Source organism: Hordeum vulgare, chromosome 3H, assembly GCF_904849725.1.
Source record: "Hordeum vulgare subsp. vulgare chromosome 3H, MorexV3_pseudomolecules_assembly, whole genome shotgun sequence".
In the NCBI taxonomy this organism is placed as follows: Eukaryota; Viridiplantae; Streptophyta; class Magnoliopsida; order Poales; family Poaceae; genus Hordeum; species Hordeum vulgare.
This window is the reverse complement of record NC_058520.1, coordinates 562,575,696-562,595,542: the sequence shown is the minus strand read 5'-3', so window position 1 is coordinate 562,595,542 and position 19,847 is coordinate 562,575,696. Positions and strand designations below refer to the sequence as shown.

The 19,847-nt window shown below is 43.5% G+C and overlaps 3 protein-coding genes across 3 annotated transcripts; 1 reads left to right on the top strand and 2 right to left on the bottom strand.

Annotated features, from left to right (window-relative positions):
- The first annotated feature begins 6,949 nt into the window (after positions 1-6,949).
- On the top strand, positions 6,950-9,844 carry LOC123445098 (2-C-methyl-D-erythritol 4-phosphate cytidylyltransferase, chloroplastic). Its single transcript, XM_045122030.1, has 12 exons — positions 6,950-7,171; positions 7,340-7,422; positions 7,498-7,569; positions 7,983-8,038; positions 8,124-8,203; positions 8,357-8,439; positions 8,551-8,628; positions 8,918-8,986; positions 9,136-9,204; positions 9,295-9,341; positions 9,423-9,513; positions 9,597-9,844. The coding sequence occupies exons 1-12, from the start codon at positions 7,057-7,059 to the stop codon at positions 9,648-9,650; spliced, it is 897 nt and encodes a 298-aa protein (XP_044977965.1). The 5' UTR covers positions 6,950-7,056; the 3' UTR covers positions 9,651-9,844.
- Positions 9,845-9,899: 55 nt separating this feature from the next.
- Positions 9,900-12,566, bottom strand: LOC123445100. The gene is made up of 6 exons (XM_045122032.1): positions 12,140-12,566; positions 11,474-11,549; positions 11,066-11,196; positions 10,887-10,957; positions 10,657-10,738; positions 9,900-10,224 (listed from the first exon to the last, which is right to left on the bottom strand). The coding sequence occupies exons 1-6, from the start codon at positions 12,506-12,508 to the stop codon at positions 10,204-10,206; spliced, it is 750 nt and encodes a 249-aa protein (XP_044977967.1). The 5' UTR covers positions 12,509-12,566; the 3' UTR covers positions 9,900-10,203.
- Positions 12,567-13,749: 1,183 nt separating this feature from the next.
- On the bottom strand, positions 13,750-18,788 carry LOC123445099 (PHD finger protein ALFIN-LIKE 6-like). The gene is made up of 5 exons (XM_045122031.1): positions 18,524-18,788; positions 18,394-18,426; positions 17,300-17,528; positions 14,453-14,582; positions 13,750-14,359 (listed from the first exon to the last, which is right to left on the bottom strand). The coding sequence occupies exons 1-5, from the start codon at positions 18,627-18,629 to the stop codon at positions 14,066-14,068; spliced, it is 792 nt and encodes a 263-aa protein (XP_044977966.1). The 5' UTR covers positions 18,630-18,788; the 3' UTR covers positions 13,750-14,065.
- Between the last annotated feature and the right edge of the window lie 1,059 nt (positions 18,789-19,847).

Sequence of the window (19,847 nt, the reverse complement as noted above, 5' to 3'; positions counted from 1 at the left end):
ACTCCGTCCTTGGTGTGCTTTGCCGGACAAATTTCCCGGGGTTTGTCACGTTGCCTGGTGAGGGTCAGGTTCCTACACTAGGATTTTCCTGGGAGCACTACCAGGCTGCGCAGGCCCCGCCGGAGGAGATTATAGATGGTGTCTTGTGCCACACGAGGGCCGAGATGGTGATCAAGACCTTTTGGGTAAATTATCCTTTTACACAATCTAAAATTAACAATATAGCTAATTATTGTACTAATCGGTGTTTTCACGTTTGATTGCAGACCTTCTATAGGTGTGAGGATGGATATGAGGAGGAGGCGGCCAGGGTTCTCGAGGCCGAGTGTAGGCGGTTACTACAGAACTTATGCCACGAGGCTCGGTCGTAGGCTATTCGAGACTACTACGCCACGCGTGGTATTAAGAAGCAGAAGAAGGATTGCCGCAGAAAGTTTCTGAAGAAGGAGCAATACATGAAGGTAATTACCTATTCTTAAGTCCTTCTACGTAGTTTTCTTGATTTCATTCATAGGCGTAGCGCTCAAAATTCTTCCTAATAACTTACAGGTGCCCTCGAGATGGTGTGCGGATAAGATGGATTGTTAGGAGGCGCTGGTTGATGAGTGGTGCACAGTCAGCTGGCGAGCCATCCACGAGAATGCGAAGGATCGGCGTAGCCAAATGGTTGGTGTGCCACACCATCAAGGCAGCGCCAACTTACTTCAGTTCGGACGAAACTGGGTATGTGATTTGCTTCATGATTCATGCAATTCATTCTTCATGCTAATATTTTGTTCCTCTCTTTTAGGCACATCACAATAAGATGGAGATGCCACACTTGTACGACCTTTATGGCATGGCCCATACTGCCTCGTACAAGAAGGCGAAGGCATTCTCTGAGTCTGACCTGGATGATCCCAATAACTTCACCAACATATCATCCCACCACAAGCTCGTGGCATACAGGGACGCGGGGAAGGCTACGAAAGGGGATGACTTTAACCCTAGCCAGGAACCTTTGGATCCAGAGCTGGTGATGATATCTGGTGGCGGGAGGGCCCATGGCTCGATAGCCATTGGAGATGGGATAATATGTTGTCCACTCACTTTCCCGGAGATCAAGGCGCGCCAGTCGAGCAGCTGTCCTGAGATAACGCGTCGTCCACGGCCAGTCGATCTTGCCATCGAGGTTAGTTGTACGGACTAAGAACACTTTCATCCATTTCATTATGTGTGTCACCATAGATCATTACTGTGGTAACGAGGAATGGTGTTTCAGGCTGCTCTTCAGAAAGAGAGATTGGCAAACCAGGCTGCTCTTCAGAACGAGCTTTTTGTGGTAAGTTTTTTTTCACATTAGCCAAATCATGTGTGTAATGTCTGTTTCATTACTAACTAATACGACCCACTCTTCAGGGTCTGTGCGAGAAGAGCGGTCAAGTCCCTCCGCTGATGCCCGTCTTCTCTTCGATTGGCACGGTGGGTTTTCATTATAAACTAGTATTAATAATTGAGTGTCATCATGCTAACTCAGACATTGCAAAATATCTATTCTGCAGAATAACTCCCGAGCGGCATCGCACGACCCTTCTCCAAGTGTTTCTCCTCCTTGATGACCACTACGGTAAGTTTCTCTTCTCCTCTTTCATATTCTCCTTGCCTTAATTTCCCTAACAATGACATAATTAGCCCATTTAGCTCCAAAAAGACATAGTTAGCTAATTTATCTCCAATAAGAGGAGAAGAGGAGAAGAAATAGGAAAAATGAAAATAAAGAAGAAGAAGAAGAAGAAGAGAAGAAGGAGGAGGAGGAGGAGGAGGAGGAGGAGAAGGAGAAGGCCAAGGACCTTCTAGTCCTTCTCCTCCTCCTCCTCCTTCTCCTCCTTCTTCTTTATTTCTTCTTCTTCTCCTCCTCCTCCTCTTTCTTCTCCTCTTTCATATTCTCCTTGCCTTAATTTCCCCAACAATGACATAATTAGCCCATTTAGCTCCAAAATGCCATAATAAGCTCAAAATGGCATAAGAACCTTGGTTAGCTCATTAATATTATATACTTAGCTTGTTTTCCTCTAAAATGGGATAATTAGCCCATTTAGCTCCAAAAAGACATAGTTAGCTAATTTAGCTCCAAGAAGAGGAGAAGAGGAGAAGAAATAGGAAAAATGAAAAGAAAGAAGAAGAAGAAGAAGAAGAGAAGTAGGAGAAGGAGGAGGAGTAGGAGGAGGAGGAGAAGGAGGAGAAGGCCAAGGACCTTCTAGTCCTTCTCCTCCTCCTCCTCCTTCTCCTCCTTCTTCTTTATTTCTTCTTCTTATCCTCCTCCTCCTCTTTCTTCTACTCTTTCATATTCTCCTTGCCTTAATTTCCCCAACAATGACATAATTAGCCCATTTAGCTCCAAAATGCCATAATAAGCTCAAAATGGCATAAGAACCTTGGTTAGCTCATTAATATTATATACTTAGCTTGTTTTCCTCTAAAATGGGATAATAGCCCATTTAGCTCCAAAAAGACATAGTTAGCTAATTTAGCTCCAAGAAGAGGAGAAGAGGAGAAGAAATAGGAAAAATGAAAAGAAAGAAGAAGAAGAAGAGAAGAAGAAGGAGGAGGAGGAGGAGGAGGAGGAGGAGGAGAAGGACCTTCTAGTCCTTCTCCTCCTCCTCCTCCTTATTTATTTCTTCTTCTTCTCCTCCTCCTCCTATTTCTTCTCCTCTTTCATATTCTCCTTGCCTTAATTTCCCCAACAATGACATAATTAGCCCATTTAGCTCCAAAATGCCATAATAAGCTCAAAATGGCATAAGAACCTTGGTTAGCTCATTAATATTATATACTTAGCTTGTTCTCCTCTAAAATGGGATAATTAGCCCATTTAGCTCCACAAAGACATAGTTAGTCAATTTAGCTCCAAGAAGAGGAGAAGAGGAGAAATGAAAAGGAAGAACAAAAAGAAGAAGAGAAAGAGAAGAGAAGGAGAAGGAGAAGAAGGAGGAGGAGAAGGAGGAGGAGGAGGAGGAGGAGGAGGAGAAGGAGGAGAAGGCCAAGGACCTTCTAGTCCTTCTCCTCCTCCTCCTCCTTCTCCTCCTTCTTCTTTATTTCTTCTTCTTCTCCTCCTCCTCCTCTTTCTTCTCCTCTTTCATATTCTCCTTGCCTTAATTTCCCCAACAATGACATAATTAGCCCATTTAGCTCCCAAATGCCATAATAAGCTCAAAATGGCATAAGAACCTTGGTTAGCTCACTAATATTATATACTTAGCTTATTTTCCTCTATAATACATAATTAGCCCATTTAGCTCCAAAAAGACATAGTTAGCTAATTTAGCTCCAAGAAGAGGAGAAGAGGAGAAATGAAAAGGAAGAACAAAAAGAAGAAGAGAAAGAGAAGAAGAAGGAGGAGAAGAAGGAGAGGGAGGAGGAGGAGAAGGAGGAGAAGGCCAAGGACCTTCTAGTCCTTCTCCTCCTCCTCCTCCTTATCCTCCTTCTTCTTTATTTCTTCTTCTTCTCCTCCTCCTCCTCTTTCTTCTCCTCTTTCATATTCTCCTTGCCTTAATTTCCCCAACAATGACATAATTAGCCCATTTAGCTCCAAAATGCCATAATAACCTCAAAATGGCATAAGAACCTTGGTTAGCTCATTAATATTATATACTTAGCTTGTTTTCCTCTATAATGACATAATTAGCCCATTTAGCTCCAAAAAGACATAGTTAGCTGATTTAGCTCCAAGAAGAGGAGAAGAGGAGAAATGAAAAGAAGGAAGAAGAAGAAGAAGAAGAAGAGAAGGAGAAGGAGAAGGAGAAGAAGAAGGAGGAGGAGGAGAAGAAGAAGAGAAGAAGAAGGAGGAGGAGGAGAAGGAGAAGGAGCCCTCCTTCTTCTCCTTCTTCTTCCCTCTTCCTTCTTCTCCTTCTTCTTCTCTTCTTCTTTTTTCTTCTTCTCCTCCTCCTTCTCCTTCTCCTTCCCCTCCTCCTCCTCCTCCTCCTCCTTCTTATTTTTCTTATCCTTGTTATCTTCTTGCTTCTTCTATTTCTTCTTCAATTTAGCTTATTTGTCATATATATGTTGTTCTTCTTCTTCTTCTGACTTTCTTCTTCCCATTTTGCAGATTGGATGTACTACATGCATGGAAGCTGGCAATGGAGTGCTTTAGTTTCCGTTTTTATTTGAGTTGATGAACAATGTGGAACTATATGTATATGTATATATGGATGAACAATATATGTGCAACTATATGTATGTATATATGGATGAAACTTTGTATGTCTTGGTTCTTTTGATATATGGGATGTACGTTGATGAACAAATGGCATTGATGAGCTTTATATGTATATCATATATGTGTTGTGACCTATTTATCATATATGTGCTATGAATTGTATGTATATGTGCTGTGAAATAGAAAAAATAAACAAAAATGTGGCAATATAGGCTCTTTGCCATCTGTCGGCTGATGGCAAAGGCCTTTGCCATCAGCTGACCGACGGCAAAGGTGCCACGTGGCGCCCAGCTGTGCAACCTGGGCAGTAGCAGCTGGCCATATAGTATCGTTGACGTCTGCTTCCAGGGGGGCAGACGGCAAAGAAGAGGGCACAGAGGAGGGGGGAGGAGGTGGAGGCTGATGGCAAAGAAGAGGGGGAGGCAGACGACACAGAGGAGGGGGGAGGAGGAGGGTAGGCAGACGACACAGAAGAGGGGAGGCAGACGTCAAAGCTTCCTTTAGCCCCTAACGGAGGCAACGCCTGTCGGTTGCCGTCTCGACCACTTTCCCGTCTGCTCTTATGAAAAGCTGGCGGCAAAGCTCTTTGCCGTCCGCTTCGATGAGACAGACGGCAAAGAAGCTGCAATGTCGTCGTAGGCTGACGCAGAAATTTTGCCGACCGTGAGATTCTTTGCCGTCTGTGATATTGTCTTTGCCGTCCGTGATATACTATTTTCCGTCTGTGATGGCAAACGACAAAGAAGCTAATTCCTGTAGTGGGTGTCACTTGGGAGCCTCCGACTATGTGTGGAGTTGAACCAAGAAGTTTGTAAGAGCGAGGAGATCACCTACTTGATGAAGATCTACCCCGAGCGAGGCTAGTCCTTCGTGGGCGTAAGCCTTGGTGAAATAGACAAGGTTGCTTCTCCATGGATCCTTTGTGGGTGGAGCCCTCAGTGGACTCTCGCGGCCGTTACCCTCTGTGTGTTGAAGTCTCCATCAACATGGACGTACGATAGTATCACCTATCGTAACCACGCCAAAAATCTCTGTGTCAATTTTACGTTTGATCTTCCTATCCCTACCCTCTACTTACATGTGCATGTCCTTACTTTCCGTTGCTATACTCTTAGACTTGCATGTGTAGGGTGTGCTTGACTATAATTGCTAAAACTTGTCAACTATTGAAACTGGGGAAATGCTAAGTTTTTATTTGTCAAGTAATCTAATCACCCCCCTCTAGACATACTTCAGATCCTATAGTAAGGTGTAGTTGATAAGCTCACCACATAGGGTACACGATAAGCAAACCTCGTTGCGTGTATGCAACCAAACACCGTGTAATTGCATGAGCCCAGCCAATGCATGCAACCAAACACACGGGCTACGAATCGGTGCTACGATGCAGTCAAGTTGTATGCAGGCGACCAAACGATGTGCATATGATGATTTTTGGTCTGTATATGCTCAACCAGACCCAACGGAGACAAGTATGCAATGCAGACAACTAAACACATCATAGGTCTTTCGTGGAGATGCATCTTTGGTGGAGGTGGTGGGGGGGGAGGGGGTTAGTCTTTCGAATAAGATCACCTAGAGCCCGCCCATCTCGACGATATCATCAACGACGACGTTAATGGCCCGATGGCGTCTTTTTGTTGGTCGGTGAAGTACAGTTTGTAGGTGTTATTGACACGGTGGTGGTCGAGGCTTATCTTTGCACTTCAGGTGTCTGCCATCAACTTTGTCACATTGGTTCGCTCTTCGATGCGGCCATGAGGTCTATGAGAAAGAATGAAGGTTTGAGGGATGGTCTCTCCTTGAAGAATGAAAACTCGGATAAACAACAATAAAAAGAGAGGAGATGTGGGTGGGAAGGAAGATTTTAAAGGGATTATATTTTCAAGACAACATGATATACTTGGTCGCACAAATGAGATCGATTTTCACGCTAGATTTCAACGTCGTTGAAAAGCTCCCCCTTGTAGAATGCAACAAAAAAACAACTTCTCGACATGTGTTAGCTCACCGACGCTTAAATAGTCCGACTCTGACTTGCAATTATACGTGTGTCGTTTGCTGTCGTAAACAACCCAAGCTATAAATTAGATACAAACGATCGAGTTAAATGCATCACTTAACTTACTAACCGCATGGATAACCTTTTCTCAATTCGCAATTACCCTTTTAGCAACACAAGTGCCTATCCGGCACCATCCTGAAGGCCTTCAAGGCCATCCAACTAGGAAAACAAAGATCCGTTGGTGGACCAGAAGGCTGAAGTGTATATTGATAGATTTCAGCTCGAGCATAAACTTATGTCTCTCTACCCCAATCCAAACTGCTAGAATCCAAAGCCTCACCCGCATGAAGGTCTACGAGCTCTCTCCCGAGTCCCAAGGCCGAACAGGTAAAATCCAAGGCCCGATATTAAACTCTAAAGTGAGGCCTATCTTCTAGGAAAATATTATTACAATCAATCAGCGATGATGTAGCATTTTTGAGGAGGCACATAATAGTGAAGATTTGAGTGATGGTCCTTTCGTGAGGAGTGAAAAATCATCGGATAAACAGCAAAATAAAAAAGAGCAGCCATTGGATAATTGGAAAAGGGAGCCTATGACTCGTTGACGCAAAATGATAGACATCACCTCATCAATCAAAAGAACAAAATGATAGACAACACTCGCACGTGACGGAGAAAAACAGAGCTTGTGGACGGCGGGGATTGACCGGGTTGTATCCGCACCACACTTGACTCGCGTTCCGGGCGGGGATGCCTCCTCCCACTCTTTTTGTCGCCCCTCCGCTCCGGCCGCCCATCGCCAGCAGCACCACCCCCTCTCCCTCCCATTGGGCCACCTACCAGCGCCTCCGGCATGGAGCTCCGCCTCTGCCTCCACCTCCACTCCCACGCGCGCCCCCCTTCCGCCCCGACGCCGCCGCCATGCCCCGCGGCCGTGCTGCTTCCCGCGTCCCGCCGCCTTCGGATTGGTAAGGACTGCTCGTGTTGCTCCAGGCCAATTGCCTCTAATCCGCTCGTTTTGGCTTGGCGCCCCTGGGGCTGCGAACTTGCTAGAGCTCCAGTCCGATTGTCTGTAGCTGCTTATCTACTGCTCATGTACTGAGTCCTTCCTATTTTCTGGGGTCAACGGTGGCCAGGTAGGAGCTGCGGGGTTGCTCCGCGGCGGAGTACGAGGCGTTCGCATTCAGCCATCTGCGCTGCTGAACCGGACGGCGCGCAGGTACGGCGGATTTCGGATGACACCCCTATGTGATGGAGTGAGCTCTTCTGGCTGACTGAGGTTGTGTTTTGCCAGGGCGGGGAGGCTGTCAAGGAGAGGAGCGTCTCGGTGATCCTCCTGTCCGGAGGGCAGGGAAAGAGAATGGGGGTAAACATTCCCCTTTTTCTATCTCATACTCCAAACTTAGTGTATGACCTTGGGTGCGTTCTGTGTATTGCTCTGGGTTATTCTTCACTGGTCTGATAATTCCGCTCGCAAATGCCATAGCCGTTCTTCTTTTATTGATATTGATATATGCATTCTGATGGTGTATCTGTACGGCTTCTCATCATATAAGTGAAGATAAATGTAGTATACAAGAGATTGCTATCTTTCTTGAACATTAGGAGTAGTGCCAAACAAAATGAACAGGCATCAGTGCAATGCTTGATGGTATCAATTTTAGATTTGCTGTGAAGAATTGTGTTGCTTCGAAATAATTTTAATACTGTGCAGTAAACTAGCAAATCCTTTCAGTGGACGATGAATGTACCTAAGTTTCTCTCCCCCTTTTGTGACAGGCCAATATGCCTAAGCAGTATCTACCATTACTGGGAGTACCAATTGCACTGCACAGGTTCATCTCCTTGGCTTAGAACTTGTTAATTCTCTGATTTGGCAATTTCATGCAGACGTGAAATGCTTACATTTCTGTCCTGCAGTTTAAAGACATTCTGTGCAATGAAGGAAGTGAAAGAAGTCGTGGTGGTGTGTGATCCATCCTACAAAAATGTATTTGAAGGTTCGTCTGGACTCATCCTATACTCATTGTCTTTACTCTGCTTTTATCTATCTAGTATCTACGCCTTGTTAGAATTAAGTCCTGTGACCAAATTTAAAGAGTGATACAGTACGGTCTCAGAGTAAGATGTTCATCAGTCAACTGTTTCCGCAGGTTCTGCTGAAAATTTGCAAATACCTATTAAATTTACAACCCCGGGAAAAGAGAGACAAGACTCTGTTTTTAATGGACTTCAGGTTAGTGTTAGCCTACCTATACTTTCTGTTAGGTTGCTCGCTTTTGTACCGCAAATACGGTAGATATCTGCAAAAATTGTTAATTTTGTGAACAAAAAATTTTGTCCGCAGGAAATTAATGGAGATTCAGAACTTGTTTGTGTCCATGATTCTGCAAGACCCTTGGTATCCTCTGAAGATGTGAAAAAGGTTACCTTGAATTATCCATCATAGCGTGTCTTGCAAGATGTTATTGAATCTTTTTCTTCTGCTCCTACGAAGGGAACTTCTTGTAGTCTTTTACTGACAGAAAACTCTCTCTTAGAAGTTGCAACTGATAATTTTGGAATTATACTATATGCATGATAAATTATCTGGCTTTGAACTTCATCCTGGTGCTTTGGTATTTTATAGTAACTTTGTAAAGAGATAAAAGTAATATTTGTAAAATCTTGCAGGTCGCTCAAGGAATAATATTTATATTGATTTTTCTGACTAGGTCTTAGAAGATGCTGCGGTGCATGGAGCAGCTGTTCTCGGTGTGCCCGTCAAAGCTACTATAAAGGAGGTGACTGTTTATACATCCAGATATTCATCAACAAGATGATCTTGCAAAGATCCTTTCAAGTTATCTAATAATAGCAGACTGTATGAATGATCTTCCAACGGAATTCCTGCTTTGGCAACTATAATTTCCCTCTCCCCTGCTCTCTTCAGGCCAACAGCGATTCTTTCGTCGTAAAAACCCTTGATAGGAAAACTCTTTGGGAAATGCAAACTCCGCAGGTAATCATAGTATTCTATTCCCTGTATTTGCATTTTCATTTGCTTTATTTGTGGGAAAACAGTTGGCTAGAAAAATCATTCTGATTGTAGGTAATGAAGCCTAATCTGCTCAGAGATGGTTTCGAGCTTGTTAAGAGGTTAGCTGGATCACAGCAAATATAATCTGCTGATGTGGCTAATTCCCGCTCCTCCTTGCTGACTAAACTCTGAACTCGCAGGGATGGCCTTGAGGTCACTGATGATGTTTCCATTGTAGAATACTTGAAACATCCTGTTTACATCACCGAGGGCTCTTATACAAACATCAAGGTATCATGTTAACTATTTGAACTAGTCTATTCTGAACTGTTAAGTTTGAATAAACTGATCCTTAAAATGTGAACTTATTGCAGGTGACTACTCCTGATGACATGCTCCTAGCTGAGCGTTTGATGAATGATAAATAGGGCCGATATGAACAATATTTACTTGATTTGAGAGGCACCTGTATGAATTTATCAGCACGAAATTCCATTGCCTTTCCACAATTTTGGCCTCTTGGAAACTAGAAAAATAAACATGTAGCTCATACACGAGATATATAACCTGTATGTAACATTCTTTCCGTGCCAATGAAAATATGGCAATGTTTTCTGTTTGAGTTCATGCTTGACAGTTGACACAACGCAGCAAATGGACACACATGTGAAAAGTAGTTTGGTAGCAAAAGACGTTATATCGCTCAAACTTATATTTAATAGATCCAATTTGTTGAAGGCATCATCAAGCGATGGCAACATGTGAAAGTACAATTGCACTGTACAACAACAAGGTTACAATGGTGTGCGACAAACAAGCAAGCATGATGATGACCCTGTATAAGACAGACCATGTGTATGTTCTGCATTTCTTGCGGTAGGGAATTGGGCATAAGCTCCAATGGCATGCCATGAAATCATGAACAATGAGACATCTTGGCACCTGTGGCGCAGTTGAAGATGACAACATTGTAAAGGGGCATCATCTTAGTGGCTTCAGTCCCTGCAGAGAGAGATATGTGGTTAAGATCTTCATTTGAGTAGCAAGCATGCAACGAATTGCAGAATTTGGGACTGAAATGTGGCTTTAGGGTTCAGCCAAGACTCAAACTTGGGATGTGATGGGGAATATGTCAATACGGTTGCAGTAACACAAATAGACACATGATTTAGCTAGCATAAATTTTCAAATAATCTTATTTCTAAAAAATGCAATAAAATGGGAGATCATATCATGGCTGGTGATCTGGAAACTGAAGTCATAGTACAACTAAGCTTGGGTACCCTGCAACCTGGGTGATATAACTAGTTATTGCTGGAACTTGACTATGCAGTGCAGATTTTTGCTATGCGATCTGTATTGCTCTTTTCTCAACGAACAGACATGTATAACCAGCTGGACACCAGTGCTTAGGCTGATTTGCAGGAGGAATACCTTGGAGGCTCGCAGTTCATTTGCAGCTGCTCGCAGAGAATCATCTGATAGAATTAACCTTGACAGGGCACCAGTGCTTAGGCTGCATTATGTCAAGTAGTTCAACATATTGTATAGAAGATGGTTTCAGAAAACCAAATGGAGTGAACATGTTGTAAACTAGCACCCATTTCTGATAACATATTATTTTTTTTACACTTGCCAAAAAAGACTTGAAAGTCATGCATTACCCTAGAACTTTCGCTGCCTCTGATACAGAACCTTCAACAGCAAATAGAAGATCTAATAAAGCTTGCATTCCCTGCTCACCAAAAGAAGAGAACATTGGGAACGGAGGCATTCAAATTGGCACCACTGAGCATGCGATAAAAACACACCCAGCATATTTAAGGTAAGAAGAGAAGCATACTGGTGAAAATTTTGGGTTATTTGGGCCAATTTGATTGCCAACGTCCTTTGATCGAATAGTAGACTTCAGTGGCAATATCTGAAGAAGTTCAACTGGAGGAGTGTAGTTATCAAGGTTTATCGGCCTCCTGACTGATAAGATGTGAACGACCAAAATGTTACTAACATGGAAATTGAAAATGAATGATGTAAACATAACCCGACCATTCTTGCTTGGTGTAAATTATAAGTGCATGGTGATCAAGATAAAACAATTATTGAAACAAGGTTGCCGCCTTGGGGTTATTTGCAACTAACATTACAAGTTCTGAGCCATTTAGATCATAAAGTCGTGGTATTGAGTATGCATGATATTACTTAAACATTTACTGAGCTAAAACATGCATAACTTGAAGCACAACAGATTTACCTTTGAGAGCAATCAGGGTCCGAAGCCGAGATAAAGCAGATGATCGATTCTTATGTTGTGACCTATCCTCCACAGCCTGTGGGGAAGCATGGTAAGATAAACTATCACGCAAAGGAGTGGAGAAAGAGCTAGTTCTACCACATAAGATGGCTGACATGAAGGAAAAATATATATTAAGAATCAGATATTTGGTTGGTTTGAATTTTGAAGTTCAATGTGATGACCGTATGAATTCAGCGGGGAACCGATCAAACACGAACATGGCAAGCATCGCATGGAATGTTCATTTAAGACGGTTAGTGCAAGATGTTGTTTGGGTTCAAAGACATCGATGAAGGTTGCGGCGGTACTAACTGAAACAATGATAGATTGATCTTTGTTAGTACAGCAATAAAAATTTCTGCCCGCCATGATGGGTACATATATTGTTGGTTGATGCTGTGGACACACTATTAACCGTTATGTTAATTGACTTCAAGCATGAATCTCTCAATTAGGCAATGCGCCTCCAAAGCTCTACTGGCAATGGTGTGAATGTTATACAAAGTGCCAAGCATTTGAGATGAGAGCCAACATCCGTCAAGCACTGGACTGGACATCACGGCTAAATTAACCACTCTGTTTTGGGCAGCAAACTCGCAGCCCAACTGGACAATGAATACTGACCTGAGCGACGATGCCGGTGGGATGGTGGCGGAGCCGGACGGCGGACTCGCGCTTGTTGCGGTGCTGGCCGCCGGGGCCGGAGGACTTGAACGTGCCCATGTCGCACTGCGCCATGAGCTCGTCGTCGGTCATCCCCAGGTAGTTCTCGTACCCTCCCTTGTCATCCTCCCCCTCTCCGGCGTCACCGCCGCTGGGGCCGTGGGAGCTGGTGGACGCGGCGGAGGCAGAGAAGGAGAGCGAGGGGAAGCGGAGCTGGGGGGCGGCGGCGTTGCTGCGGAGCCTCAGGTGGAGGCGCGGGGCGGCGGACGGGGAGTGGAGAGGGGAGCAGCAGCGGGCGGCTGTCCGGAGGAGGAGGGCCCGCGCGGCCATCGCGCCACCGGAGCGGCGGAGGAGAGGAAGGAAGGAAGATGGGTTGGATGCGGCGGCGCGGATTTTGGGTCGTCTACGGCCGGACGGGATTTCTTTGGTGGGTTTAGTTTCGGCCGAGTTTCGCCAATTGGTGGGCTTCGCCGTGCGGCCCGTTCGCGCCGTCAGGCCCAGACTTGTGAGGAGGGATCCTGTAATTCGGTGCTGTTTTGCAACACAAGCAAAGAGAGACAGCAGGGGGGAAAAAAGATCACCCAACTTCTTTATCTTTACTTCTTTATCTTTACCTACTAATAAAGCAAATAGTGCTTCTTCCATACGTCATCCAAATTGCTCTTAAAATTAACTAAAATTACCCACCAATGCCACCTATAAGTCATAAAAAACGTTTTAAATAGGAAAATATCCGGCATGGGCCGGCTTATGTAGGCACCTCCTATATTACGGTCTGGGCGTTGGAAAAAGATGCAGCACTTCTGTTTGGGCCGGCCCATGCGTGGGCGCCTGTTTTTTTAGTTTAGTTTTTTTATTTTTCTTTTCAGTTCCATTTTGTTTTTGTATTTTAAATAATTTAGAACTTCAAACAACTTTTTTCAATTTTAAGAAACTGAGAATATCGAAATAAAATATTCAAAAAACCATTCTTTTTTGAGAATTCAAAAACTACTCAGGAGTTTTGAAAAATGTTTGCATATAAAAAATATTTAAACTTTGAGAAAATGTCCACAAAATAAAAATTCAACGATTTTAAACAAAAGTCCGTGTAAAAATTATAAAAACAGTTCGTGCCTCTGTTTTTAGTCTCATTTTTTATTTTCATTTTTCTGTTCCATTTTTTAGTTTAAATAATTTAGAACTTTGAAAAACTTTTGCAATTTATAAAACTGGGAATTTTGAAATAAAAGTTTGAACAAAAAAAAATTGTGAATTCAAAAAATGCTCAGGATTTTTGTAAAAATATTCGCATATTCAAAAATATGTTCATAATTTTGAGAACAGTGTTGGTGAAAACAATAAAAGTCCAGGATTTTGAAAAAAAGTTTGTGTGTTATTTTTTGAGTGCAATTGAAAAAAATGTTTGCTAATTCAAAAAATGTTCATGCATTTCCAGAAATGTCCTAAAATTTTAAAGACATAATATGATCAGCACCATTGGAGATTATAATTGTTCTTCTCCCGTTGCAACGCACGGGTCCTTTTGCTAGTGGTCAAAAACATGTGTTCCATTAACTGAGAAAGACAGCTTCAAGCAACCGAGGATCAGCACAAATTCCAGTACGAATGATGGCAACAGAGTCAGGAACTACAAAGGATCCACGAATAATGAAGAAGAAATGGTCAGTTGGCAGTCGACAAAGTTTACAGGCTAGAAATTAACAAAGGCTGGTTGATGTCAACACACACACGAAAATCTCAAGGTTTTTCTTAAAACATGATGAAGCACGCTTACAGACTAGTAGGAAGGAAACTAAGCCATGAATAAATGATATCTAGAGGCTGAGCGAAGATGCTTGGTTTTCCTCGCAGCAAGCGCAGCTTTCCCCCCGGCGCCCACCCCGCTCATGTCTTGACCCTCTTGTTGCTGTTGGAGCCGCCGTTGGTGCACTCCGGGCACCGGTAGTGCTTGATGTGCTCCGCCCGGGCGGGCGTGATCTTGACGCACTTGCCGTGGTACCACTTCTCGCAGTTGTCGCAGCAGATCCAGAACTCGTCCTTGCCGTCATTGGTGCCGCAAGTCCCGCAAAGAGTGTTGTCGTGCTCCTCCTCCTCGTCGTCGCCCTCGTCCTCGCCGCTCTCCTCCTCGTCCTTGGGGGCCGGCACCTTCGCCTTTGCACGGGGCTCGGCTCTCGACAGCTGCACCCAGCAAGCATAAGCAAGACTGGATCAGCGGCGATTCCACAACACCATCATCCATGGCAGCAACAAAAAAGGCGATGTTGCACTTACCACTTTCATACTGGGCTTGCTGCTCTTGCTACTGCTGTTCGGAGTCTTCTCCTTTGACTGCTTCTTGGCAATTCCTGTCACTACCTCGTATATAGTGGGCAAGTTGTTTATCATGTTGAACAGTCGCCTCCTGCACATGAAAATAATAAAGTAGCATCAAAATGTAACACTGGAATTTTGAAGGTAAACCCAAACTTGACTTGGGATAGAATAATCAGCTACAGCAGGGATCGTTTTTCTAACACACAGGTGAAAATGCGAACACAGCAAATTCAGAGAATGCAGTGATTGGGTAAAAGACTTTGCAGAGCAACTTTTGGCAAGATACAAAGTGCTCCACATTCCCCTGATACTAATAAAGATAATGTAGTTGGTTTGTATTTCCAGCACACCCAACCAAATTTCCATATCACACTGTAAACCTGGCTATTCTTTCTCAATCTACTGCGTTTGTAACTTTGTATTTCCAGCACAGCGAACCAAGTTTTCATGCACCCAATGACCTAATGTTCATGTACAACATGGCTATTCTTCTCCGCAAGCTTCAAGCCAATTTTGACAACTAAGTAGGAAACTCCTCTCCTGCTTTTCTTAATGGTTGCTAGGTTGTTTTGACTCTGGCTAAAACTAGCACACTATTATCCCAACAGTAGTCAGCCAATCGGCACTGTTTCTTACTTGGAAAGAAGTGGATTCAGGCAGACACCCTTAGGTTCTTATGGAACACAAAGGAGAAACAAAGTACAAGAGAACGGGAAGATGTGCAGAACAGAAAATAGCAAAAGTCCTTTGGAAAAGAATACCACAGAAAACTAGTACGATTTGGTTCATCCCGATTACCCCATTCTTAAGCCCTGATCATTCTTCCTGTATCAAATCATCTGCACTGAGAACTACAGAACACTAGTATGATATGACGAGTCTAATGTCCAGAAGTAGATCTTCATGCTTTTAATATTGAGTTGGTAAATTTTACAATATATCAGAAACAACTCATTGCAAAAGGAGAAAGGATACAGAAACAGGAGAGGGAAAACAATTGTTTACGGATAGTGCAGTTATAACTTTCAAGGAAGTGAATATAGTACTACTTCCTCTGTACCATAATATTTGTTGTTGGGGAGAACTAATCTAGTTTTCCCCAACAACGAGTATTTAGGAAAAGAGGGAGTATATTTTTACTATGATGTCTTTGACCAAAAAAGAAATCCATGGTTGCCAAAACCATTCAAGCATGATTTGTTCAAACAGACAAACAGCCAATGGCATTTAACACCTTACACAAAGAAACTCTGTGCGAAAACTGACTCAGACTAACACAAAGAATGAAAGAAACTCTGTGCAAACAACAAAACATTCTGTTTCACAGACAAGATTTATTCTGCTGATCAGTAGACTCTGCATAGAATAGAGGAAGCAGTTTGTGTGTGACTGTGAGATTGGCTACAGGCTTGCATGTGCTTTACTCCAAGAAAACAGAAACATCTTAAGATTTAAGACTTCAATGTCGTTGCTTTACTTGGTGAAAGATCGCCACAAAATTGCGAACGACCAGTCACATTGTCTAAAAAAAAAGATAACTAGTGTCATAGAAAACGAGTGGTTAATATGGTAAACTGTGTTTATTTTGTAGGGTACAAACCCTCTTCAACCATGGTGCACATTTTCTAAAATGCCTGGCAACATTTTCCAAATATCTGTAATATGTGAGTAGCATTGGATATACACCATGCTGTGCCAACAAGTACATTACGCTGCTACAAAACAAAAACATAAGTAACTGCAGTAAGGCAGCGCCTACTCAAAATAGTATAAGATCCATTTTCTCAAGTAAAACCATCTTTTGAACCACGCAAACATGAATAATGAATCAACTGTCAAAAAACATATTTAACCCTAGTATGATATCACAAGGACAGATGAAAATCAATGGGGTAACCATGAAATATCACGTAAAGCTTATATTCCACGTAGCAGTTGAAAAGTATATGCAGCTGTAATAGCATGTGAATCGACAACATCATGGTTTCTCTCGATGCAGCACAACCAATATCCACTAAAGACAGGTATAGATACTTGATGAACTAATAAAGTAATAAGTGATGACCTAAACTTCAAACATGTCATATTTGTGACAGTAAAGCAGATAGGACAAAGATGTGCAAAACTGCAAATCATGTCATGCCGCAGCTCTCACCAATACATGCATTTAATATTTCAAATACAGAATGCATAATATTATACATGGAAAGACAGAACAAGATACTGGGAGGTAAACTACATTATGTAATCTCTACGAGTCATGATGGTAAAATAACCTACAAAACATCATGCTAAAACATGGTTCCAGTGTCCACTCACTACTGAAAAAAAAAGTGAAACTATAACTGCAAACAGAAAACTTTTGAGAGAACATAATTAAGGTAAACGCATTTCCAGGATCCCAGACCCTTCCCCTGCTCATGTCACAACAGGGCGTGGAAATCATAACTTTCAAGCTAAAATATAAAATTCGAATATGACAAAGCTATAAAGTTGATAAACATATGCTATAACCAATTTAGGTTTGATATTTCTCACTAATTTAGCTTACCAGTGTAAATATCATTTTTTTTACATGGTCCACGGTAAGGCATATGCACAGAACACAATGAGAACACATTCCATTTGACAATCCCAACATTAATGATTGTTTGTGGGAGCGACAGTTAAAGAGGATTAACAGGAATCCTAAAACATAAACCATACTGATCTAGAGTTCTCAATGAAATGAAATCGACAGAAAAAAAAAGGAGTGCATATGAGGGGAGAAAAAAACCCCACATAGTTCAACAATAGAATAATTACCTATTGTCTTTGTCGAAGCCAAAGCGGGCTCCAAAGTAGAATGCGACGGACAGTAACCAGGAATCACTGTGAACTGCAACTAGCGCCAACCAATCCTTCTCATTCATTCCATCCCTAGCGAAGTTGATTCCTAATGCTGGTTCAGGGATCTCTGGGGGCACTTCCTCAGCTGGCAAGGTCACTTCCCATGTCTCATTGGGATATCCATAAAGGCACAAGTTCTCCTTTTCTGTTCAATAACATGGAGTTAGTAACCATGTACACCATCAGTCTGAATAACCATGCCCAGAACTACAGTGCTTACGGCTTAGAAGTTGATCTACTACTATGCACAGTTGCTCACTAGAGTGGAATTCTAATGCATACAGTGATGTGGACGAAATCGTAATATAATATTCAATGATGGTAAGCAACCAAAACTTCACAGTAATAGGGTAAGCAATCACTTATCACAACCAGATGCCCTGATATCCATGCGATGTGCTATCAATGCAACGAAAGAACATTGCTAGAAAGTCAGTTTCACTACTACCCAGCCCCGTCATTATGTCACTAATGCACATGACTCTACTAATTGGCTAAGGCAACAGCGATGAATCTAACAAACAAACGCATACACAGAGCTGCAAAGACACCAAAAACACACCGAAAGTCAACCAGTCAGCAGTAACTTGCCTAATACATTATGCATTTTCAGTAAAGTTGACCGGTTAAGCTACCAATCCCAGTCTGATGGCAACAACCGAGTGCTACAATTCCACAAGAAAGGAAGACCTAGCTAGCACAGATTCCCCAGTTCGAATCAATCCCCGGAATACTTTTCTCTGTTGAAGAACTACGACCCAGAGTCCCAATCTTTGAACAAAACCCAGCATCCGGAACCCAGCGCAGCATTCACGGGAGGCACCCGAAAAACACCGAAAATTCCAACTCGAAGCAGCACGTGAGGGAGAAAACGGAACCGAAAATTCTCCAATTTCAGCTTCCAATCTCACACTAAAGCAACCGAACTCAAACAGCCGGACACAAAAGGACCCCCTCATTCAGGAATCACCGGCACGGGCGAGAAACCCGAGGAGATCGGACGCGCTCACCAGGGTCGCAGAGCTTGAAGAACTTGTCCACATCTGCAACGACAGCAAGGGGAAACAAACAGCTCAGCCACGCGAATCCGGGGAAAAAGAAGCGAGGGCCGATTCGGGAGGGGGGGACGGGCGGGCGCACCTTCGGTGAGGGCCTTGATCATGCCGGCGCGGCGGCCGCGGAGGTCGCGGAAGACCTCCTCCGCCGTGCGCGCGACGTACGCCCCTCCTGCGCCGGCGCCATCCATGGGGGGGCGTCGGCAATGGCGTCTGGGGCTCCGGGCGAGCGCGGCGACGGGGAGGAGGGAGGCGGTGGTGGGAGCGGCAGGAGGGGGAGAGAGAAGGAGAAGGGAGGGGCAGGCAGCCTGGAAGGTGGAGGTGGAGATGGAGGAGGAGGAGTGGGTTTTATTTCCGGGGAATCCTGTGGGTGCTTCCGCGAGTATTTGCGCCCGGCTTTGGCTGACCCGTCTCGATCGTGCGTTCCGCCCTAGGGCAAGATCCCAGCCGTCCGTTGCGCGGGAGTATGATCTCCCAAGAGGTGACTGCTACAAAACGTGACTCCAAATTTGGCCATCGGTTGCACACCATTGGATCTCCGTGCCCCTGGATCAAGCCTCCGGTTTTATCTTCTTCTTCCTTTTTAAACCTAAATTTACACGTTGCGTTTCCTTCTTCCTTCCGTTTCAGTAAGGGTTTACGATGTTGATTCTTGCCACCCCTTTCCACCTTTTTGCCGACCCTGATCTTGCCGGCGAGGTTTCGTACAACATCTTCCTTGTCATCGTTGCTTCCGCGTTGATGAAGGCTCTGGTTAACGTTGTGTTAACAATTTCACCTTCAAACCCTAATCTTACCATCAAGGTGGTGTGGTTGACTCCTTCTTCGGCTTGCATTACGCCAAACCCTAAGAAGGAGGAAGGGACTGAAACGAGCTCGATTTTACGTGTTTCTCTGATTTTGCATGTTTCTATTGGCATAATTCTATCAACATGTTAGACATAATCACGCAAACAATGTCCCATTCTTCCACCATGTAGATAAAACGTTGTAAATTCTGATCTAACTACCAGATTCAAGTCACTCAACTCTCTGGCGACCATGATTACCCATCGGATACATGTACATCTCTTATTCTTATCCCCCTTTCACAATGCGACAACAATCATGGTCTCTTCCTCTTCGATGGTGTCGTTACCGCGCTCCTCCTTTAGATCTAAGTTAGGTTGGGGCCACGTGAATATTTGTATATTTTTGGTGTGTAATTATGACATTTCATCTTTTTTCGAGGGGGAAAGCATTTCATTACTGAAGTGTTAAAAGTTTTACATTCATCCGCAACGAAAATGCTAATCTCCCGTGGTGGCCTTTCATTTGTCTTGCAACTTTTTTCTTTGTGATGTGTTTGTCTTGTAACTTATACTTCACAAGTTCTCATCAGGTCTACGTCATTGTTACCATAGCATGGC